Source organism: Chelmon rostratus, chromosome 6 (genome assembly GCF_017976325.1).
Source record: "Chelmon rostratus isolate fCheRos1 chromosome 6, fCheRos1.pri, whole genome shotgun sequence".
NCBI lineage: Eukaryota > Metazoa > Chordata > Actinopteri > Chaetodontiformes > Chaetodontidae > Chelmon > Chelmon rostratus.
Window position 1 is genome coordinate 19,048,230 of NC_055663.1, and position 23,458 is coordinate 19,071,687.

Below are 23,458 nucleotides of genomic sequence, written 5' to 3' on the forward strand. Positions count from 1 at the left end.
TATATTTTTGATTCTTTGTATTCCCTGTGTGATTTCATAGTTCATGATCACAGCGCTGCTCACCAGCTGACTGAAATCTCTAGTTTTATACTTTCCACAAGGGCTTGAAACTCTCTGAGCTGAAAGAAAAGTAAAAAGTTCTCTGTGATGCATTCACTGTCATATGTCATGTCAGTCACTGTCATTTGAAACTTGTCAGCAAGATGCGTCCCACGCTTATGTTGAAACAATGGCTGCAAAAACGTATTTAAACTTCTAATAACTTCTGGCACTCTGCGGGCAAAATGATGCCTCAGTTCAGTTTGATCTTTCACAATCTAACAAGAAATAATAGATAGCGCGCACAATTTAACAGATGTATGCTTATATCAATACCTTTGCACAGTCTTTGTGGTTTATTGTAGTCAGACAGTACCAGCAAAGATAAAGTGTGGGAGTGAGCCTCAGTCCAGCTGCACGCACACACGCTCGAGCCATTTTCCTGAGGACTCCGCGCGCCGCCACGTTGGTTCCTCTACGTGAGTGTGTCGCATTCTCCTGCGCACCACAACGTTATGTTTGTGATGAGGCGGGAAATGGCGTCCGCAGACATGGTTGATCAGTGACTAGCTACAGAGCGACAGATAGCTGGCAGCAACAACCACGGCCCGACCTCTACCGGTGGCCGCCACGGTCGCGGCCGAGAGCTGACAACAGTGCGGCAACTTTTGAAGAGCTCCCTAGATCATCAGTAGGTAACAAACAACGTCAACTTGCAAACAAAAAGGTTTGTCCCCCCGGTAGCCGGATTGCTGCTAGCTAGCGGCTAACGTTAGCGAGCGAAGGGGGCGTAGTCTAATGGCTGAAAATAGTCATGGAAGCGAACAAAATGACGCGCTAGCTAGCTGTTGTGTAGCATTATTTACCGAGGAATCGATGGGTAGTTTTCATGTTAAACACACATACGTTTACAGGGACACGTGTGAAACGTGCTGTGGTAACTTGGTTGAATAATGTCACGGCCCTGCTTTTGCTGGCATTTGCGTTTTGCTAGCCTGGAAGCTAACTGTAGCCACTTGTGTTACTAGCCACGGAACCATCTGGTTCAAGTTAGCTACGTTAGGACAAATTCCAGTGATAGCATGTATATGAACTGGACGAGTGGCAGCTGTGGCCACACAAGCTCATAGTTTTGTCCTTCCACGTGTGGGACACAAGCGTCAAACCAGTGGTGGCTATACGCGGGGTTTTTGATGCTAAATACCAGCAGCTGGTTGACGTTAGCGGTAGCTGACGTCGTTGGAGTTAATACCAGTCTCTCCAATGTTACATAACGATAGTCAGCGATGCCGTAAAGCTACCACATCTGGTTTAGCAACAGTTAGCTAATAAACTGCAGCATAATTGACCAAACGTACATACAGTAATCATTTATGCTGAATTTGGACAAATATTGGGCCCCGCATTTCCGTTTATCAGTAATGCTCGTTACGTACACCGCCCACTCCGCTCACCGGTCTGCCTGTCATACGTCTGGTTTGAAAACAACCTGTGCTCAACACTTTGTTTATAATCTTGCAAAATGACTATTACAACCAAATGTCAGACACGAGCTGATCTTAACTGATCTTGAGACAGTGTAGATATCACTGTGATCACATTGTGAGTGACTGTGAACTGCATTGTTAAACACTCTGATCTTGTTTCACCGTAACTTATACCGCGACAGGATATTTAAAGGAGTATTACACCAGATTAAAACATCCATAAATGATGTGTTGCAGTGCACAGAATAATAAGGAATAATATACTTTGTCAATAATTGCTGTTGGACTATAAACTGGCTGCAAACATGCATTATTATTTTTATTTGTTGTCAATACTAGTGGAAAAGTTGCAAACATCAATAGATGATGACATGTTAAAATGTTACAGCATACTGGAATTCAAGAGTAGAGCCCAAACCGCATGTCTTTTGGTTGCTCTGTTTATATTGTCTGATAAATAAGGATAAATTGTAGCACAGACACATCAAAGGTATTGTATATCTGAAGTAGTTGGGAGACTGCATCTCCCTGATTGTCTACCAGAGAGCAAATTCATATTTAATCTGGAAAATGTCCTGCTAAGTACATAACTTTGTTGCAATTCTTAGTAACCAAATTTAAGGGATCCTTATGAAAAATGTTTAAGTGTTTGTGTTAAAAATATTATTGACAAATATATAGTTTTTCTGATTATTATAGACTCATATCAGTGTACATATTATGTCGTTTAAAGTAGTCTAATACCTGTCACACTGTACACGAGTTGTCCATGACACCAAATGTCAAACTGTAAATTGGTATCAAATATTTGTTCAGATACATGATTTTATTCTACATTTGCCAGTTTTCTGCTATTTTATTTAGGAAAAGTTCTTGTAAAGCTGCTTTTGGTTGGACAACTTGCAACATTTACCAGAGGGTGATTTGTTCAGTGCAAACCAGAATTTTGTAGAAAACCATATTTATATATCTCAGAGTAAGGAATAGTTTTCATGATTGAAGCAATATTTCTTAACTTTTCCCTCCCTTGTCAGATTTTTCTATGTGACGTTGGAGCATGATGAGGCTGAGAGTGCGTAAAGCTCCTCAGCAGCCAAACTTAGGCCGTCGAACCCACCCTTCCCAGGCCAAACGGAAACACTGTGAAGTGGAGCCGTCCCCGGTGAGAGGTCGAGGCAAAATGCAGAAGAATGAAACAGGCCTGTTCTCCACTATAAAGAAATTCATTCGTGGAAATGCTGTCAAGGTAGGTATATATTTGGACTCTGGAAAAAACTCTCTTTTTTTTTTTGCTCCTTTAGAATACACTGTCGGAAAACACACTCTTGCTATATGCAGAATAAAAGCACAGCCTCACCTGGATTTTGTGTTAATTACGTGAAATGGTGACTCACACATAATAGCTGGGAGTGTTTTTAAACTAGGGATGTCAACAGTTGATTGGTTCACGCTGAGAATATTTTTGATCGGTGACGCATGTCAGTCTACAGGTTAATTTGCATACACGCAGTGTGATGCATGCCGGTCCGAGGCACTCACCTTATTGGTTTGCCAAGTGATTGCGACAGGTACGCTGTCAATCAGTTTGGTAGAAGGCGAGGGATTCGAAGAGCTAGTTGGGTACTTCAAGCATGAGTATGTTATGCCATTGAGATCTACTGTGAGTAAACACATTGAAACACACTTTGAGGGGAAGAATGATAAGCTAAAAGTCAAGCTAGGGTGGACAAGCAAATTCTGACCACCAACTGCTGGACTGTTCTCACAAATGAAAAAGACATTGCAATTACCTTCACTTCATCAATGCTGACTGGGAGCATAGTTTCCATTATCTGGTAATTTGACCAAACCAGAGTTGGTGGTGATTGTTGGAACAGCGGAAAGATGAACCACGATATCTTTATTGAGTTTGGTTTTGTTTCTGTCAAGTTGAATGAAGTGTGAGTCTGCTGGCTTTTGCGAGTGTGATAGTGGCTGTTTCTGGTTAAACCAAAAAGATCTTAGTCTTTAACAAAAAGGTTTATCCCTGTAGGGATCATTTCCATAATGTTGTCAGATACTTAGAATAACAATGTGAGCCTGTCAGTGGCAAAAACAAGCAACTTTTGTAGACATATATTGATGGTGTGCAAATGCCTGGAGGGATTATATTGAGCCTGCTCTGCCGGCTGCAGCACTGTTGCCCAAAACTGAACCAGTTTCAAAATTGCTGTCCCCTTTAGTCACTTAGACACAAAAACATGGGAAACTCGGGTCCATAAACACAGATAATATTTGACTAGAATTTCTCCCAGTTGTCTGGGACATTGAATATTTCAGGACCAAATCAACTGGGAGATGTAGTCCAGTGTGCTCCTCAGCTCAAAAATATCCGGTTAGTTACCAGTAAAAGGGGGTCGGGCTATCGAGAACAAAATTAACTGAAACTGACATTCCTATTTTCAACACAAAACAAAACCGAAAGTCTCAACACAGCCAACATAGTTTTCTATGGGCTATTTATAAGTTCCCATGAACTTCCTCTATTTTCATTCTGGCAACTGTAAAACCCACATACTATGTGATAATTTTATTAACAGAATAAGGTAGAGCAGGTCATGTGTTTTTTTTCTCTAAAAAGTGAAACTCATTAGTTATTGCCAATTTAAACTATCGATTCCATTTCTGAGTAAGCACCCAAGTCACTTTAAAGATTTAATGGCAGTCTTGCTAGGTGGGACACAGTAACATTTCTCTAACTCTTTATCAGTATCAATTGAATGCTGTCACATAAAAGTAAAGAGTGCAGCAGCCCTGAGTAAAAGATCACAGAGTGAAATTAAATACACATTTGCTGGAACTCTATGAAACCTAAAAATCATCAAGTCTTCTCCTATGGACAGAAAAAAAGCATTTTATTTAGTGATACAATGACTGTTGCAGTCATCACCACATTTATCGCTTATTTTGCAATACTATTCATTGTATTTCTCATTATGATAAATTGGAGATTTTCAAATTGAAAGACTAAGAAAGCAACAGAAAAGTTGAAATGATGTGAATAGTTTGTAAGCTTCACTGGTTCTGTGTCGTTGTTTTTATTTTTCTCAGGTGGAGCAGGATATCCCCGCCAAGAGAAGTCGAATTGATTGTAATTCTGATAGCGATCTAATTACTTCAACACCACAGACTAGAGGCCTTTCCAACAAATCAGTCTCCAGAGTTTGCCGGAAAAGTCCAAATAGAGGTACATCACACCCAATAACAATTACTGTAAAAGAAATGGCTCATCCTGATAGATATTTTGATTTTTTGTTAATATTAAAGATCTGTTGTCTTTTGTAGACACAATGACCTGCAACAGTAAACCCATGAAACCAAACGGTAAACTGGAGGTCCCCGTCGAGGCAGCAAGCAGCCCACCACGCACCACCCTGCTTGGGACCATCTTCTCTCCAGTCTTTAACTTTTTCTCACCAGCAACTAAAACTGGTAAAACTAAAGACTCATTAGATAATCATGTCTAAAAATATCTAATATTTAGGATTGATTGAAAAAAGTTGTAATTCGATTTTAAACTGGAAATCTCCAAAGTTGTTTTTGAGAGAACCTTTGCAATATGTGACCAAACTGTACTGACCGCTCTTGTCACTTGTACTCAGCCACTCCTGGTTCAGACTCTCCTGGCCAAGCAATGGAGGCAGAGGAGATCATGAAACAGCTGGACATTGAGCCGGCAGAAGAAATGCCAAGCAGCACTCTAACGTCCACAGAGGGCATCACTCCGTGTCACACTGCCCCGATATTACCACAGAGGCTTCAGATTACCACTGATACGACCATCGAAGAAGGGGAAATCGTCACTGAAACTGACATGCCACCATTAACAGGTATAGCCATGCTCACTTTAGGCCTCAGACTCATTCTTTTAATTTCAGGAACTTCCTTAAATCATTCAGGATAGCAATGTGACAGAGAAGGGGTCAAATGGGCACGAGCATAGTAATGCTTTCAGAAGTGAATTGAGTTTGTTTGTAGTCTTCTCTTTTTAATTGGGAAGAATAAATACACGTATCATAGCATGTTATTACAGCTCAATAATAATGTGTCTGTGACCCATCATCATATTGGCTTGGGAAAGACTGCCCTACACCACTGTTGGTAAAGGTAATACTCAAAGATTCATCCTTGTTTAACTTCATCATAAAGGTTTCAGCTTCTAAGAAGAAGTGCTAGTGGACGTCATCATTTCGTCTCTACTACTCAAGAACGTAGCATTTTAACTGCTCTTGTCTCTGTCTTCATCAGTTCCTTGTTGTATGCCAGACGGTGGTTACCCTCACACATTACCTCCAGCTCCTGCAGAAACCTCATATGATGAGGACTGGGAAGTTTTTGATCCGTAAGTAGACTGGAAGTAGTTTTTCAAGGAACTAACAGTCATAGCTACTTATTTATGGAAAATGAGCTGTAAATGCAGACTGGCATGAATAACTGTTCCTTTGATTTTTGGGTTAAAGTTTTAATTATGCATTTTTGATAACACACACCCCCCTTTTTTTTTTTTTTTTTTTTTTATTAAATCTGAAGTGTTGGTCTGATTCTACTTGAAATCACATCCAAGGTGACTTTGCAGCAAGTTCTGTTCATGCGCCAACTTGCAATGTGGAACTTCCAACCACCAGATGGCAGCAAAAACAGGACTGTCAGCTGTTGTCTGAGTCCTCTGTGATGACATTTGACACCATGTTTACACCACTCCTATACCTCATTGTTCAATCGATTTCACATTTTAATCTGCACAATAATATTTTACGTGGTCATTTTCTTTTTATCAAGTGGTGAAAAAACATACAAATTCGGCCTCCGGACTGACCATCACTACATTTAAACTCTCTTTGTTCTAAAAGTGTCTTTTTATGGTTTCCCTGCTTTTAAGGTACTTCTTCATCAAGCACGTGCCTCCGCTGACAGAAGAGCAGTTAACACGCAAACCAGCGTTACCTTTGAAAACACGCAGCACACCAGAGTTTTCTCTCGTCTTGGATCTGGTAAGATGTCAAAGGTTTCTTGTCTTTTATCTAATATTAAAAGTAAACTGTTTTTTTCCTACTGATGTTCTTTTTTTTCTGTTGTCAGGATGAAACTCTGGTCCACTGTAGTTTGAATGAGCTAGAAGATGCAGCCCTGACATTCCCTGTGCTCTTTCAAGATGTAATATACCAGGTATTAACTGTTAAAAGTCACTCTCTAATCCAAATGTCTCCATTTTGTTGCTGCCGTGATTAAATTTCTGTTTGTTCATTTTAAATCTTTAGGTGTATGTACGTCTTAGGCCCTTTTTCCGCGAGTTTCTTGAGCGCATGTCTCAAATGTATGAGGTGAGATGCCCTTTAATTTCCAAGTGACTCCAGACCGCTTTTGTTTAATTTTGCCAGCTTTCAGTTTACATATTACTCATTTATTGCTCTCCTTTAAAATGTCAGATTATTCTCTTCACGGCTTCAAAGAAAGTCTACGCCGACAAGTTGCTCAACATCTTGGATCCGAAAAAACAGTTGGTCAGGTCAGTGACAACACGAGTTTCTGAAGCAGCCTCTATAATAAATGATCTGATTTAGTTCCCTCTGCTTGGTAATATATGCACATTGAGTTAGCTGTAGTGACGAGGATGAAATTTAAGGGTCAGTATAGATTTTGCAGGATGTGCAGGCAGGGCAAATTACCGCCACCCCCCAGTCATTTTTATATACCTAAATGAAACTGAATGACTAGGCATACTTTGTTATCAATAGAGCTTTTAAGGCACAACATGAAAGCACTAACTATTTACAATAAAACGTTTAAGGAAAATAAATTACTCAAAGGCAACACAAATTCTCTCTTAATTACATTATTCTAATGTAATATTTATACTTTTAACTAGAATATATTCAACAATATTAATAAACCAACGAAAATGACATAAGTACAAACAGAAACAGAATGAAAAACAATTGAAAAGCAAACTTTTAACTGGATCAGAGTTGAGCTTTTCCTTTAAAAGCAAATACAGTCTACATCACCTACATGCCAGACTCTGCACCAGTAGCAGCTACTTGCTCCTGCCTTTTAAAGTCTCAAGAATTACTTTCTCGTTTGTGTGCTTTGCACTGGTTGCAGAGTTTGTTTCCAGAGTTCTGTTTTCGAGTTAATAGATTTGCTTGTCGTAGCAGGTTAGCAACAGTTAGCTGTCTTTGTTTATCCTCCATACACACACATGCTTTGTGGTCTGGTCCTCCACATCTCTGACTTATCAATTGTGTCAAGATTTTCACCCCTAAATACAATATGCAAATATGTCTTAGATGAATGAGAATCATCACCACACTTGAAGCACACTAGTTTTCAGTTTTGTTTCTTTGTTAGTGACATATCTGAAGAACTTGATGTATTATTGATGTTCTAACTGAGGAATGTTCTGTCGTTCTGGGTTTTTGTTTTTTTTTGTTTTTTTAGGCACAGGCTATTTCGTGAGCACTGTGTGTGCGTTCAAGGAAATTATATTAAAGACCTAAACATTCTCGGACGGGATCTTTCTAAGACGATAATAATCGACAACTCACCCCAAGCCTTTGCTTATCAGGTAAAACATTTTCACACCAACAATAAACCAGTTTTCAAAACATTTAAAATCCTTTACCAATGTTTCTTTGTCACAGTGATACTAGAGCACAGATTTTTGTGTCTTTTTCAGCTCTCCAATGGGATCCCTATTGAGAGCTGGTTTGTGGATAGAAATGACAGTGAGCTTCTAAAGCTTGTTCCTTTCCTCGAGAAGCTTGTGGAGCTGGTATGTATTCTGGCCTCTGTGTAGTTAGACTGCCGGTAACAGTAAACGCCGCCGGTGGTGTGTGGTGAATATTCCACCTACTCTTCCCTCTGGATAAGATTGGCTGCACGGACACACAGTTCCTTTAATATTATACAGACACTCGCTGGCTTAAGAGAAAAATATCATCAGCTACAACAGAAACTGTTACTCAATGATAAATTAAAAGATGTGGATAAAGTCATGAGGTATAAATGTAGTACTTAAGATCACAGGATTTTTTTAAATATTACTCACAATAAGTAATTAACCATATCAGATGTGTTGCAAGTATCTACAAAGATATAATGTGATTATTAAACAGGACCTGAAATGATGATGATGATGATTCAGTATTCGTTGATGACGCTTCTCAACCACGTTGCTTGAATTTTCTCATGCAGTCCTTCTCATTAATATAACACATTATCTGCCCCCTTCACCAAAGACATTGCATTATAATACAATTTCACATTTAGGCTTGTTGTTTTTGTGCACATGGAATTGTAATAAGTCACTTAATAGCCATTCAGAATGAGATCCTCAAACATGATGGTTCAGCTGTTTCTCCTCAGATTTCTTTAGGGACAGTTTTTTAACAATGGTCCATGTACATCAATGTACGTCCACTGAAAGTGTTTTTGGGACTGTTGTTGTAACCCCCTAACCATCAGAGACAAACCTTTTTTTTTTTAAAGAGTAAAGTTGTCTTTGTTTAACCAGAAACAGCCGTTTTATTGCTTTCGCCAAAGCCACCAGACGCTGTTTACAGATACAGATACACAGTTCATTCAGACTCAACAGAAGCAAAATAAAACTCACCAAACCACCAACTCCGCTTTGATCGAAGTAAACCCAGAACCAGGAGAGGAGTGAGAGAGGGAGAAGAGAAGCAGCAGGCGAAAACAGCGTGTAGAGTAAATTATTTTCACCGGACATTAGGATGGGAGAGATTTAAATGTCGGACTTCAGCAGAAAGTCTGTAATTACCAGATAATGGGAACCCTGCTGTGCATTGTGAACACATCATCCTGTAATTTAAATGTGTACATTAATATAATAAGAATGATATTTTTAACCAACTGGTATTTCTGGTGCAGATTAGCTAGAGTAGCAACATTTAATCAACAAATCACACATATCCCTAATTATGTCCTTCATCAGGCAGTATTTACTCCATTAGTTTTAGCTCGTGAGTGTATTTGTTTGTCTGGTGGCTGATGAATGTCAACAGACTCCAGGTAGAGTTCTGTTAGCTGTGCCAGCTTTGTCCACAGTGCTGTGAAACCAGAGGACAACACTGAACAGAAAAGTCTGTTTCCTTGTCGCTCATTCAACGAATCCATCTTGTCTCTGTCTTGATCGCAGAATGAAGATGTCAGACCGCACATCCGTCAACAGTTTCGTTTGCACGACCTCCTCCCTCCAGACTGAGGACGTCGAGCTCGTCTTTCAGTTCGGTTCAGACGGTATCAACATAGGACAACAAACTGACCCCCCCAGAAGGAAATATTCAATGGATTTCTCTTTGCAAACACAACATTGCCATTATGATTATTATTAATATAATTTTTTAAATCATGCAAAAAATTGAAAGCTATGTTTGAGTCAAAAAGCCCTGGATGTTTTTATACACACACACTCAAACCCTGAGTGAGAACAAACAGCTGCTCGCTGCGGCAGGCGTTTGGAGACGGCCTCCTGGAAGGTATTTGGTCTCTTTGGATTGACAAAACTGAATGTCATGCAGTGTCGGATTATGTGGACCTTGGTGGCTTCAGCCTGACCTTGAACGGCCACTCAAACCTGTATAATATTCTATGATCTATTTGCTTGTAAATATCTGTACATAGTTTTTTTTCTTCGAGGTTTTTAAGTCATTTTATTTTCACTTCAGATTTTAGTATGTATTCTTTGATTGGGTTGCTTTTATAAACCAACATGTTAGTGTGTTTTGTTTGAAGTTGTTGATGAACAGCTGCTTTTCTGTTGTATGCCTGCATTATTCCTGTGATGCTTTACTCCATTACATGCAGTTGTCTGTAATAAGGTGCAGTTTAACAAAAAAAAAAATCTTTGGGAGGAAAATGTTTCTGAAACAATATTTTAAAGTTATGTAATGTAAGCTAGAGTAGAGTCAACTGAATACAAAGCCATAGTGGCTGAATTATAATTTTTGGAGATTTGTATTTGAGAGTCCATTTCTGAATTCAACACCTCGATCGTCCTCTTTAACGAGGGGTGGGCGGGGTGAGAGGGGGGTGGGGGATTTCAGGCATCTTGCACTTTGACATCCAGCCCTTTGTAAGTTGATGTAAAATGTTGTCACTTTTCTACACAGGTGTGTATCACCTCGATTTGTTATGTGAGGGGGAAAAAATGAAATTGTAGCACCAGCAAATTGCCAACATGTTTGCTTTGAAACCTTGTTTTCCAAGACGTCTTGTATGTGGGATCTTTATGATGTAGGAGTCACAAGTTTTATTGACTATTGAATGATCACTCCTGTTGTATTCAGTGTTACTTAATGGGTTCCTTGAAAATAAATACATTTTTATACGACTCAGAGCTTCCTGATAATTAAAGTACATAACCATAGCTTATGTAGGAATATAATAATAATTGAGCTAGACATCTGCAGGGCCATTACCTCCTCAGTTCTGCATCAGATTGAGTTTTCTCATTGGCTATCGAACTGTAGATGTCTCAACTTTGCCCGCGGCTCCACAACAAACAACACAAGAAACACTGAGACTAAAAGATTTATGCTGCAGTGTAATAAGTGGCAGAATTCTGTGAGGTATTAGATGATGAGCAGTTACTAAATGTTTCCCCACATTGAGGCTCTGCTACAGAGCTGGTTAAGATGGAAAGCTTAATCTTAAAGATCTCTTTGCATTGAACAACTGAAGCTCCTTAAAAGACTCACCTGAGGTATGAAGTATGAGCACAGCATTCATTTCTCATTTCTCATATCTACTTCAATTACTGACATTATAGTATCTTACAGTTTCTTATATTTCTGTACTTTATTTTTCTACATTACATTCATTTAACTGACTCTTTAATCCGAAGCGATCTACAGGAACCATAAAAGATTTTAAAGTTTAATAGTGCTACCGATCTACAGCAGTGGCATCATACAAATGTAATATAAAGCTTCAGTACTTTAAGTATTTAGAAAGTAATTGTACTTCCAAAACTTGGCTACATACAAAAGAAAACTGCACATTCATAAATACACATCCTAAATTATGTTTGAACGAAGGTCCCACCTTTCACTTGGCAGATAACCAATTATACTTCAGGATAACAGGGTGGCATTTGAGTTGGCCAATCAGCACCCCCCTTTTGGACACGCCCCCTGCACAGGTGGAGTTGATAACATGAAGGATGGATGGATTTTATTTTCATGCTTACACCCAACATTTCTTTCTCATTAAAGTCTGCTGGTAGAAAAGGTTAGCTCACGCGCTAACTGCTGCACACACTGGTATCACTGAGCTACTCTCCTGTGTTGGTAACAATGACTGTAGAATTGCTGCGTTAAACAACTTTTGGTTAATTAATGTTAAACTGATGGTATATACAAGGAACATTAAGAGCTGATCGATCATGACTGGTTCGGTTTGCTTTTTAGTCATGTAAAAGTTTCACAATCTGATTGCCTGTGACTTTCCTGCACTTTAATTAAATAATCATTAGCTTAAATGTGTTTTTTATATATACCTGTGAACATTCTCATTCATCCAGGTCATTGTAAGCTTTAGGGCATTCAATCGTTCGCAACTGGACAAACAAACTGACGAGGTCCAGTTGTGAACGATTGAAGCCCTAAAGCTTTTTTATATATACCTTTTTTAATGTAACGGCCACCTGTCATATTGTCATCTTTGTTTTTTCATATACTTTGGAAAGCTAGCAATGTTTTAAACTCTGAGACGAGTTTATTATATGCAACTCTCAGAAACAGTTTGATATTTTGCAAACACTTGAAAATTATCTCAAAGGAAAAAGTCACAGTGCAAGCAAAGGTTTAAAAGCCTTTCAGATGCTTTTACTGAACTCCCTGCTCATCTCAAGACAAACAGCATGCAGTACATTAGTGACCGTGATGAACTGTACATTTCTATTCATCTGATATTTGTGTTCTGTGTTTTGAAGCAGGACATTTCCTGTTTACTTTCATCTAAAAAAACCCTGAAATGTTAAATATGAAAAAAAGCTTTGCCTTGTTCAAAACAAGCCGTTTTAATATTTAGTTTTAGTTGCTGTAGAAATCACAAACATGCTGAAAAAACCCTTGTTTTAAGGTGTTAATTATTTGTCTCATGGGTAAACTTGTAATCTTCTGATGCCTGCCGCCTTTTAAAAAGGAAGCCAGATAAAAAGAAAAACAGATTTTTTTATTGAAACCTCCAGTGTAACTTGACAGACATCCAGTGACAGGGGCCATCTTTTATTATGTGCACGACCTGCCAGGGTTTTTATTCAGAGATACGAACCTTACGAGATGTCCCGATCAGATAACCTGTTGACGTCTCAATCCTTTTGTTCTTTTGAGAAATAGGTCATTACCTGATTGTAGGTGTGCACTGAATTACCCCTTCCAGAGGTCATGTGACTCCAAACACAAAGGTGGCCAGTCTTCATCAGACTTATCTAACAGTGTTCAGAAGGAAGAATTATTTCAAAACAAAATCACAGTGTTGATAATGTGAAGATAAGACGTGGGGATAATTAACTGTGTATTTAGACTAAATGCACCTTGTGAAACCCCCCTGGCCTCATCTATTGGCTGCTGGTGGGGGGTGGAGGTTGTAGCTCATAAACTGTGAAGCCTGGCTGGTCTGTAATCCCAGGGGCCGACATGTATATAAAAGGTGCCGCCAGGTGTTCTCACCTCAGGATAACATTAGGTTGACCAAGGATGTGGATGCTCTTCTTTCTGAGTGCCTTGCTGGGGGTGTTGGGGTCAGAGGAAACGCCCTCTGGAGCACCTCAGCAGCTTCAGGCTCTCCACTGCCCGCCCTGCGAGCAGATACACTGCTCCTCCAGGCGGGCGCTGAAGCTCCAGTGTAAAGGCGGCGTGACGACGGGCGTCTGCGGCTGCTGCCCCGTCTGTGCCAGGGTGGAGGGGGAGACCTGCGGAGGGACGTGGGACTATCTGGGCAAGTGTGACGAGGGACTGGTGTGTGTTTACCAGGACTCAGAAGCTGACAAACCAGACGCAGAGCGCAAAGGGATCTGCGAAGCAGGTGAGATTAGCGTTTGTAACCTCAAACTGGTAGTCTGCCCTGGATCACTCATTATTATTGATTAATGCAATGTGCCACAGTGAGCCAAACTTCTTGATACTTTAACCACCAAGTTGCAGCAATGTCTGAATTCTGCATCACAAAATATCAATAATAGAATTGTTTTACTTGAATTTACTGTATTTTTGTAGGTTATAATAAACCTCTTTACTGCAAGTACATTCGCATGTGCCTGTACACACGTGTGTCCTTTTGCTTTCTTTTAAATCTTATGCACAAATGCAAAACGTTTGTGTATGTTACATATTGCAGGTGCACATTAAATTGAACTTCTTTCAATAAGAAAGATCTTATTGAAAAGTCAGCAATATGGACTCAAAACCCATGTTGTGAATGGTAGTACTGCAACATAAAAACACTCTATTACAAATAAAAGTATAGAAGCATTATTAGAGAAATGTACCAGAACCCATCATGCAGCAGAACTGCTCCTGTCAGTGTTTCTTTTATAATATCGCATAATTACTACAAATAAATCAAGATGCTTTTTAATGCTGTAGCTGATTGAGGGGGAGCCAGTTTGGACTATTTTACATACTTTTGCACAGTTTTACCTTCAGTAGGTAAATAAGTAAGTTTGACCTGCAAACGACAGCTGTGCACCAAATGTAGTGAAGTAAAAAGTACACAATTTCCCTCTGAAACGAAGTGAAAAGTAGCATAAAATGGAAATACTCTGCTCAAAATGAGTCAAACTTAAGTGAGTAACATTTGACCACTGTGTGGTAAATCTTGCTTATGAGCTGTGAACACTGATAGTGTGGTCAAGGATTCCTTTGATTCAAAGGTTTCTGCTAACAGTTAAGCCATAATTACACCTCTTATCTCTTCGTGGTGAAAAGACTTGTCACCGTTATTGATACGCTATCAGGCGTAGTACGAGATTAGAGATTTTCATGTTTTGTTGCTGCTCGGGTAAGATGTAAACTTGACATATCTGATGTCTTATATGAGCCCCACTTGTGTGAGAGTGAGCGTTAAAGATGTGTGTTTGTGCAGTGATCGAATCCTTGGATGCCGAGATCTGTCACCCAGAGTGCACCAGGGACTACTGTCAGGCCAACCCCTCTGAGATCTGCTCTGCCAGGTGACTGAAAAACAAAAAAAAGCCCTTTTCCCCTTATTATCTTCTCGTGCTGCATTTTTCTAACAGGAATGTGAATTTGCTGCTCTGCAGGTTTGTGTCTCTGGAGAAGACAGCGTGCCAGGGCTCCTGCCAGCACACCTCCTGTTCAAGCTGTCTGCTGCTAAAACCCCCATCATGCCCTCAGACCTGCGCCCACTCTGATTCTTCCTGTCTGCGCCACTTTGGGAAGTGTGTGCACAATCACCTGACAGCGACTCAAAATCCTGTGTGCCACAGCAACCTACAGGTAGGTGTGAGAAAAGCACCAGAAGCTGGACTGAACTGCCTTAAAACACTTCGCCCACTAATCCAACACTGTGCTGTGTGTCTTTTTTCTCTCTATAGAGCGATCCTGAGGGGCATTTTCTGTGTCTGGTCCCTGCCTGTCCAAAAGCATCGCAGTAATCCCATCATGTAAAGAGAGGAAACCCTGATGTAGCAACATGGGAAAAGGCAGCTATCTATAAAATTTGTGTATAACTTGACAATTCTTCATCCAACAATCACATTTTGTATGCAATGTAAACCTGAATAAAAACCTGTGACATTTTATGTATTTTTTAATCGTGAGAAATAAAATGTGTGTGTCTCATGTTAAAGCCTGTGTTGTGCCTGACTCCCAGACTAAATCCCCCCTTTGAGACATAAAATTCAGAAGCTCACCTGTGGGTAAATGATAAAAACACCTGTGCTGCATCTGAAAGGATTTGCTATTGTTCACTAGAGATGTGTGAAGTCTCTCTTGAAAATTATTACACTTTGAACTGAGTGCAATTAATCCCACAAGTCCCCATAGTAGTGACAAGACAGCGGTAATTAATGAAGCACAAGACGGCATTAACCTCACCTCACAGAGCTGCTAGCATGGCTGCAAACTCTTGGTCTTGTTCTTAAGTTTACAACCCTGATTGCAGAAAAAGACGCTGTATAAAACAGTATAAAGACAAAATATTTAAAGTTTGACCTCATCAGCATCATTGTTTTTTGTAAATATCTGCTTTTTCTGAATTTGACGCAGCAACGCGTTTCAAACAAGTTGGGACAGGAGCAACTAAAGACTGGGAAAGTTGTGGAACGCTCCAAAAACACCTGTTTGGATCATTCCACAGGTAAACAGGTTGATTGGTAACAGGCGATAATTTTAGGATTGGGTATGAAAGGAGCATCCTGGAAAGGTTCAGTCGCTCACAAGCAAGAATGGAGCGAGGTTCACCACTTTGTGAACACATGATTGTATAAAGGATGTTACTACATGAGCTCAGGAACACTTGGTGAAACCGTTCCTTTGCTAATGAATGATTCTTTGTTTAGGTTTTACACAGCATCCAGACTTCTTTGGATTGGGGTTGTGGTCTTCTATAAAGAGCTGCCTTTACAGTGAACCAATTTGGACTCGTTGAATAAGTAGAAACAATGCAGCAAGATTTTAAAAACAAACTCTGCGGCAGAGAAATGAAAGGGAATAATATGCGTGGAACATTGTAAATGAAACGGTCACATCAGTCCAGCACTGCGTCTCTTCTGTTGGAATCGTTCTCATTTTGGGAGTCATTCTGGTTCACAGGAGAAGTGAAGCGGCTCGAGTCCCCTCTGCCATCGCTGCCCCCCTGACAGCTGATGGTTATTGAATAACAGACAGTTTATGAGGCAGCAATAATGAAGCCTGCACAGAAAGGGAATAAAGTGTGGACCAACAATGGACAGTTTGTTCTGTGTCCTTCAAATGTGAGCTGTTTCTGAAGCAGTTTATCTGAAGGATGTCGCAAGAACAAATCAGTTTTTATACCAAAACAAAGGCCTGCATTTTCTTTCATCTTCTCTTAGTCAGTCATTTGAATCACTAAAGCAGTGTGATATGCAAATAATACCCAGCAGCAGTATCTATCAGACAGAAGAGACGACTGTGCAGCTTTGTCCAACTTTGTTTTGAAACAAACACGCTCAGCACCAGAGGAGGGCAATTAATACAAAATAGTGTCTGTGCTGCTCAGTGTTGTGCAAGATATGATGCATAAATGAATTAAATTAATGTTAAAGGTACTATACAGCGACTACAGTTGTTCACAATAGTTTTAATAGACCTACCAGGAATTGCATATAATACTTAATGCAAAAACCTTTGCTTTGCATCAATTTCCATATGTAGTACTCCATCACTTTAGCTAATAATTTGTCCTTAAAAGGCAGAAAAGCCCAAACTTCGATCCAAATTCTCTTCCTTGTGTACATTTCTTGTGCATCTAACTGTGGATACACTTCAGCATATTGGCTAGCCATTAGACGGACAGGATCTGTCACCAAAGCAGGCCGCCTCTTATCAATCCCATATAGCCGTCTGACTTTTTTTTTTTACTGATAAAAACAACAGATAACAAAGGACTGTCTGCATGCCAGCTGCAATAAATGTGCCCCTGCCAGTGGAAGCCCATGTTAAAGTTTGAATACAACACAAAACACAGGAACAATAGAAAAGTACAAGAGGTTACTAGAAGGAGTGACCTTCGAGTAGATGTTGATGTGCTGGAAGCAGCTGCAGACAACTCAACGTGTTTATTCTCAGCGTGTGTGATGTTACAGGTCTCTTTAAATGATCGTCAGGCTTGTTTAAGTGTTTAAATCGACTTTTTTTATTTCAAATTTTATGAACTTGTTGCCATTCGGAGGATTTACAGCTTACTTCCTCTACTGCTGTAAGAAAACAATACCCAGAATTAAAAATGGGGTTATCAGTGGGCTTTCTGCGAGCCATCGTTGTACATACAAGCTGTCAGCACAACAAATATGGCCAACTCATATATATATATATATATATATATATATATATATATATATATATATATATATATATATATATATATATATATATATATATATATATTATCCTTCATGATTATAATAATATACCTGATTATAATATTTAATACCTTTAAGAGCTTAAAAGGACCCTCGCCATTGACTTTAATGAGTGATACAAACACCATTAAAAAGTACGCATTATTGGCTGCTTGAGAGATGGACGCTAATGAGTCCATATGATCAGTTAATGTGCTAGAGCTCCTCAGTACTTTAGACCAGACAAACCAAAGAAACACATCCCACTGCTGGTCTAAAAAAGAAGATGTTTACTGAACCATACAAATGACAGATGAAGTTTTGCATAACACGGTTAAAATGCAGAATGGTCAGTATCTGTTTCAAGAAAATTAATACACAATGAGATCCCAACAGCTGCTATTTGAAATGAAACGTTATCTTGGAATAACAGTAATTACAGTTATTTATACCAATAAGGAAAAGAACAAAGGTAGAGAGAAAACAGTATAAAGGTGCATAAAACTTCAGCTTTGCTCTGGCCTCCAGTCAGTCTCTGATCAGGAAGGCACAGTGGATTAGAAACATCCAGGCCGTCTGTCCTGTTGTCTTGTCACCTGAATAGTCTGTTCCAAAAGGATACGAAGGTGGTGGAGTTCAAGGCACCGATGAATATGAGCAGCAGAAGGTAGAGACTCATCATGATGGCAAAATGGTGTCTGAGCAGCCAGGAGGTGCTGCGGGAATGTCTGAAGAAGAAAAACACAAAATTCATCTTTTCTTTACCAGCAAAAAAAACACAATTCACTCATTTACTTTGTGTCAGAGGATAACTGTACCATGATTTGTCCTATATTCTAATAAAATATAATCAGAATTATAATTAGAATGTTGTTTTTAAACATATTCAGCTATTTATGTTGGCATCTGACAAGCTATTTCTCTTCTATATTTAATTTATAACACTAATTTATTTATGATTTAAGCAACAAATACTGCAGAAACTTCTTTTTCTGCCAAAGGTTTAAATACCTGTTAATTTCTTTAATTTGTCTCTCTGTATTCCCAAAATTATGGACAGGCAGTTATAAGAGTATTTTTAACCAGAACAGTATCAGTAACATTTAATGATGATCATCTCTACATTTCACTGTTCACACTGAGCTAAGATGGCTAATACATATGAATATACAAGTTGTAAGTAAGGGTGACTCCGCACATACAGACACAAAGAGGCAGCCTGGAGCTTCAGGGTGTGTTTGCATTAAGCGTGTAACTCACACACTCAGCTGCTGCTGTTAGGCTATTTCTCCATGTTGCCACCATACTGGCATACATGACAAAGTAGTTCATCTCCTGAATGATGTGTCTCCATACATTTTTTTTTTTTTTTTTTTTAAATTCAAGCTCACAAAGGTTAAACCCAAATTTCCCACACTGAGTGGCTCTGGAGCCTTATAGTACTGGTGGGCAGCACTCACGTGTTTTTCAGTTTTCCGTTCATAATGAATGGAATCCTGCCATCCCTCCAGTGTTTAGGTTTATATGCATGAATAGGAATCACATTTGCACAACACTTAAAAACATTTTTGTTTGAGTAATATGGCTTAAAAATACAGTACTTTTTCAGCATTTACAGCCTTCACTCACAAGTGATCTGCAACACTACATTTGACCTGGGAGATTCTTACCTGGACAGGTGCCTCCTCTGAGAGTAAACAAGCAGGTACTTGACACGCAAAAGCTGATTGTTGGTGACTATAAAGTACTTCTGCGGTACTTCCCCTCCTTCGCTGTTCTTTGCTCTTGAGCGCTGACGGTCGATGATTTCAGAATCTGACGCGGGAAATGATTGGCTGGTTTTAATTTGAAGCCATTTAAACATCAGTGTTATGTGATTTTATGTTTGTGTTATTCTGTGTGTGCAGTGTGAGTCACATGGCTAACACACCTTTTTTCTTCACCTGGCACTTAACATCTGGGTGATCAATGACCTCACACAAGGCAACACAGCTGAGCAGCGGACCCAGGAGACTTTCTCGCCAGCCGCTGCTGTGGGGACTGTAGAGAACGGCCATGCTGAGGTCACTGGTGAGGTAGGTCCCCTCTCCAAACACTGAGTTCTGCACACAACACACACAAAAGATCGACTGAGTCATTGTGTCAGGGAGAAACAACAGGATATCTCTGATTTCCACTTCACCCGATCGTCATGTCCGCACTACAACATTCACCTTGTTGAGGTGACAGTGCAGCCCATTGTGAATGATAGAGTGAAAGTTCTCCAGGCGACTCCCGTGGAATGCATAGAAGACGTCTCTGCCTGCCCTCGTCTTCTCAAACCTGGCGTTCATCTGATCACAGTACTCCAGCTCAAACAGGAAGTCTGGCACAGGCGCAGAAATGCCTTCATTTTCCGTCAGGTTGCAAAGTTTGGTGTACTGGCAGAGATCAAAGACATCCAAAAAGAAACATGCTGTAAACAAAAAAGCAAGTAATGAAAGACACTGGTTTATGTATTTATAGTTGCTGTGATGTACCTCATCTTTCTGCAGTGTCTTCACAGCAAAGCTCTTAGAAGAGAGGATCCAGTGTGTGAGAGCCAGATGATGATCTCCCTCTCTGGGTCGCAGTCTCACCAACTCTCTCACACCAGGCAAAGATTTCACATCCGCCAACTAGTGAAGAAAACAAACTTCTTTTGATCACACAGCAGGAGCAGTCACACTTGTCCATAGTATATCTGCTATTCGCTTTCACTATATGTAACGCTGCATTTTTTTGAACCATGTGTCTCTCTGGAACTGATTATCATCTGTGCATCTCTGTCGTCACTAATTTCTGTCTTGTGTTTGGCCATCTCAGTGATTCTATGTCTTGCTCACAGACAGATACAGATCCAGTCAAAATGTTTGATACTTTTTGTCAATTGTTATTAAATAGTTTTTCAGTTACAATCCGATTCCAATACCAGAGCTCTTTTTTCTTGATTGTTGTTGTTGGTATTATGTGTAAGGTTACATGAGGCTGTAGTAAACCACACAGCATTCCTTATTAAAAGACCAAAACACATCAACAACAGCAGTAGAGTCAGATTCACATACAAAAAGGTGTAGGAGTGCAAATTACTACGGCAGTTCCTCTGTTTTGAAAAACTTAAACAGATCAAGTGCACTGCAATGCACATTATTAACTACTACTAAGTCAATTTAAATGACATGATACATAAACTGACAACTCTTTCATAAGGTAATCAGAGTGAATATTTGAAGAGAAAAGTGCTTGATCTGTATAGAGTAATAAATATCTATACTATCAAAAAAGCCTATAAAATACGCCAACTCTAAGCAGACTATGGAATCTGGATCTGTACATGGATCAGTGACCTCAGTCCGATATCCGAGATTTCTGCACCTGAAAATTTATTTTAATGTTTTAAATCTGCATTTTGGTGTCTAGCCCTTCACCTTTTGACTGGCGCACCACTACCAACAGTGCATTACTGCCACCAAGTGTATGTGTGTTACATCAGTGCTCCACATGAAAGCATAAATTGCTACAACAGAGGGTGTTCAAAAGCTTTTGACTGTCACTGTGTCTTACCAGCTCCTCAAAGTCCTTATTGTCACCACTAACGTATCTTGGAGGAAAAGGTCTGAGCAAAGAATCCCTCTTGTAGTTCTGTGCAGCAGCAACAAACAGGCTGCAGCGGAGGTCTGCTGCTACTGGGTCTCTGTGCAGACAGGAGCACACCAGCTCTCTGACCGCCTCAGGTGGGAGCGGTGGCTGCATTCCCAGCACTGTAGGCAGGGGCGATAAGACAGCACACACCTGAGCACAGGTGATAACAGCACAGCAAACACCTCATGACAACATGCACAAAGGCTAAAAGCAGTTGATTAGAAACTGTTGTGTCAAACTGTGCACTCAACATCAACATCGGTTTCCCCTAATGATTCTTCTTTTTAACAATTAATCAGCGGATTATTTACTCAATTAATTAAGCAATTACTTGGTCTTTAAAGTTTATTAAAAATCGTCACAGTGTGGAGGAAAGGGGTGCGTATTTTGGCAAAATTAGGTCTCCTTCCTCCTCATCTTCAACGACTTTGAAAGGAAGATATTTTCTAACAAGATACACATTTTGCATCACAACTAACTCGTTTTGTGCTAGTGAGCCTGTTCGTAGAGACCAAACAGGTCAGGTAACTAACTTGGGTTAACGATAGCTTATTTACTAGTTTAGCAACCACTTACACACCTAAGCTACTGCCAAGTTCTGCACGACGTTACACTAACTTAGTTACTTTAAGTTGTTATACTCAGCATCACAACAAAAACTGACACTCTAGTATAAAAAGTCTCATGTACTACTTTTTCTTGTGCAGACAACTTTGCTGGAAATAGCTGTCGTTGCTGTTTCGTTCGTTCCTAACCGGCTAGCATAGGAGGGTGGGAGGAAGCGACGTTTGCTAACATTAGCTGAGTTGCAGCAAGCGCAGAGCTGCTAATACGTCGCCGAGTAACGTTACTGATAAGAAATACAGCACAGTCGGACTACTGTGGGGTCCTGAAAGTATCAGGAATACACCAGTGTGCCACATAAACCAATTTCACTTGACAGAAGCTAGTTTCATATCATCATTTGCCGTTACCTTCAGTCTTTCTCAACTCATAGCACTGCACGAACTGCTAACGTTAGCTGTAAGGACTGCTGCGTTCAAGTGCCGTTAAACTAACAGAATTGTTTTGTGGAAGGACGAAATGTGTGAACACAATCTGCCGATATATTAGCGAATGGAAGTTTGTAGGGGTTGTGCCAGTAAATTCATAAAGAGGAAGAGCACGAATCTACCTTTGGCAAAAACGTCAACGCGTGTTTGGTGTACGTTTTTCTTTTTTTGCTCTAGCTACTCTGTGCTTGGGACAAATACATTTACAAACTCACGAGTATCGCTGAAGGCAGCATTTATCACACTGGTCCAGAGAGTCATTTAAAGTTCCACAGCAGAAATAAAAGAGGTGCTCAGAACCATGCACACGGCTTGTCAGGTACAAAGGCATTAAAAGCAGAAGGCATTAGAAGCAGAAGGGGTAGATTGTGAAAGAAGGCACAAACATGCAATAGTCATCACAAGTGCCTTGTTATATTATGACTGTGGAGTAAAATGTGTATCATTAGAGGTTTTGTAGCCACAAGGAGGACAAGACAGTGTGTGATTGATTGTATTTATTTGTCCCTTAATAATACCAGTCTTGCAGCTGAGACAAACAGGGCAGGGGAGATCAACTTGCTGGATCAACCTGTAAATACACCTACAGAACAAGCCATTCAATATATACTCCTACTATAGTTACAGTCCTGTCCAGTCAAAACAAAATGCGTCATTGGCATTAAGCTTGCGAAATATTGATATGTATTAATTTGATCATTGGGCAGAGCTCACACATCTGCAAATTTGATGTTGACATTAGATTTGATTTCAATTTTTTTAAGTTTTACAGTATATACAATTCATCAACCTACAGCTTACATGAGACTGACTCCTACCTACACATAGGCTTTTATTAGGGAAAGGCTGAGATAAACAAAACAGATTCTTATGAGTTATTATTCATATACTTGCACAGACAATTTCAACTGAACCCATCAAGCATGACCTGTCCAAAAAGATATTTGTCTTATTAAATTAAATTAAAGTAATTGAAGAATTAATGATTTATGTTCAGGCGTGAGTTAGCAAAACATGCCCATGGTTTCATTTCCAGCAGGATAGACGACTGCTATGATCTTTTCTCAGGTCCAACTGTAGACCGCAAAACCAACGTTGGCTCATTCAGAATTCTT

The 23,458-nt window shown here is 39.7% G+C and overlaps 3 protein-coding genes across 9 annotated transcripts; 2 read left to right on the top strand and 1 right to left on the bottom strand.

The window, feature by feature from the left end:
- The first annotated feature begins 556 nt into the window (after positions 1 to 556).
- On the top strand, positions 557 to 10,907 carry ctdspl2a (CTD (carboxy-terminal domain, RNA polymerase II, polypeptide A) small phosphatase like 2a). Of its 3 annotated transcripts, none has more exons than XM_041938922.1 (13): positions 557 to 766; positions 2,561 to 2,772; positions 4,617 to 4,752; positions 4,851 to 4,997; positions 5,168 to 5,395; positions 5,814 to 5,907; positions 6,445 to 6,556; positions 6,645 to 6,731; positions 6,824 to 6,886; positions 6,992 to 7,071; positions 8,004 to 8,130; positions 8,242 to 8,337; positions 9,724 to 10,907. In XM_041938922.1, exons 2-13 carry the CDS (start codon positions 2,584 to 2,586, stop codon positions 9,787 to 9,789), a joined length of 1,425 nt encoding a protein of 474 aa, XP_041794856.1. In that variant the 5' UTR covers positions 557 to 766; positions 2,561 to 2,583; the 3' UTR covers positions 9,790 to 10,907. The 3 variants fall into 3 exon arrangements, with proteins under 3 accessions (XP_041794856.1, XP_041794855.1, XP_041794853.1); XM_041938921.1 differs by having other exon boundaries at positions 557 to 734; XM_041938919.1 differs by having other exon boundaries at positions 557 to 730.
- Positions 10,908 to 13,285: 2,378 nt separating this feature from the next.
- Positions 13,286 to 15,204, top strand: si:ch73-330k17.3 (IGFBP domain-containing protein). Its single transcript, XM_041938674.1, has 4 exons — positions 13,286 to 13,613; positions 14,673 to 14,760; positions 14,851 to 15,046; positions 15,145 to 15,204. The coding sequence occupies exons 1-4, from the start codon at positions 13,286 to 13,288 to the stop codon at positions 15,202 to 15,204; spliced, it is 672 nt and encodes a 223-aa protein (XP_041794608.1).
- A 2,466-nt stretch (positions 15,205 to 17,670) lies between these two features.
- parp16 (poly (ADP-ribose) polymerase family, member 16) lies at positions 17,671 to 22,619 on the bottom strand. 5 transcript variants are annotated; one of them, XM_041939542.1, is made up of 7 exons: positions 22,559 to 22,619; positions 21,214 to 21,410; positions 20,151 to 20,288; positions 19,845 to 20,051; positions 19,562 to 19,733; positions 19,302 to 19,446; positions 17,671 to 18,359 (listed from the first exon to the last, which is right to left on the bottom strand). In XM_041939542.1, the coding sequence occupies exons 1-7, from the start codon at positions 22,602 to 22,604 to the stop codon at positions 18,224 to 18,226; spliced, it is 1,041 nt and encodes a 346-aa protein (XP_041795476.1). In that variant the 5' UTR covers positions 22,605 to 22,619; the 3' UTR covers positions 17,671 to 18,223. The 5 variants fall into 5 exon arrangements, with proteins under 5 accessions (XP_041795476.1, XP_041795478.1, XP_041795479.1 ...); XM_041939544.1 differs by lacking the exon at positions 22,559 to 22,619 and adding an exon at positions 22,266 to 22,339; XM_041939545.1 differs by lacking the exon at positions 22,559 to 22,619 and adding an exon at positions 22,266 to 22,287 and having other exon boundaries at positions 21,214 to 21,441.
- Between the last annotated feature and the right edge of the window lie 839 nt (positions 22,620 to 23,458).

Excerpts from the sequence above, each read along its gene's own strand:
- ctdspl2a (XM_041938922.1), top strand. The coding sequence starts at position 2,584 with ATGATGAGGCTGAGAGTGCGTAAAGCTCCTCAGCAGCCAAACTTAGGC. Across the intron at positions 2,773-4,616 it reads TTCGTGGAAATGCTGTCAAG|GTGGAGCAGGATATCCCCGC; the intron begins GTAGGTATATAT and ends TATTTTTCTCAG. Across the intron at positions 6,557-6,644 it reads TTTCTCTCGTCTTGGATCTG|GATGAAACTCTGGTCCACTG; the intron begins GTAAGATGTCAA and ends TTCTGTTGTCAG.
- si:ch73-330k17.3 (XM_041938674.1), top strand. The coding sequence starts at position 13,286 with ATGTGGATGCTCTTCTTTCTGAGTGCCTTGCTGGGGGTGTTGGGGTCA. Across the intron at positions 13,614-14,672 it reads CAAAGGGATCTGCGAAGCAG|TGATCGAATCCTTGGATGCC; the intron begins GTGAGATTAGCG and ends GTGTTTGTGCAG. Across the intron at positions 15,047-15,144 it reads TGTGCCACAGCAACCTACAG|AGCGATCCTGAGGGGCATTT; the intron begins GTAGGTGTGAGA and ends TTCTCTCTATAG.
- parp16 (XM_041939542.1), bottom strand. The coding sequence starts at position 22,604 with ATGACTCTCTGGACCAGTGTGATAAATGCTGCCTTCAGCGATACTC. Across the intron at positions 20,289-21,213 it reads ATAAGGACTTTGAGGAGCTG|TTGGCGGATGTGAAATCTTT; the intron begins GTAAGACACAGT and ends TTTCTTCACTAG. Across the intron at positions 20,052-20,150 it reads AGACACTGCAGAAAGATGAG|TACACCAAACTTTGCAACCT; the intron begins GTACATCACAGC and ends GATCTCTGCCAG.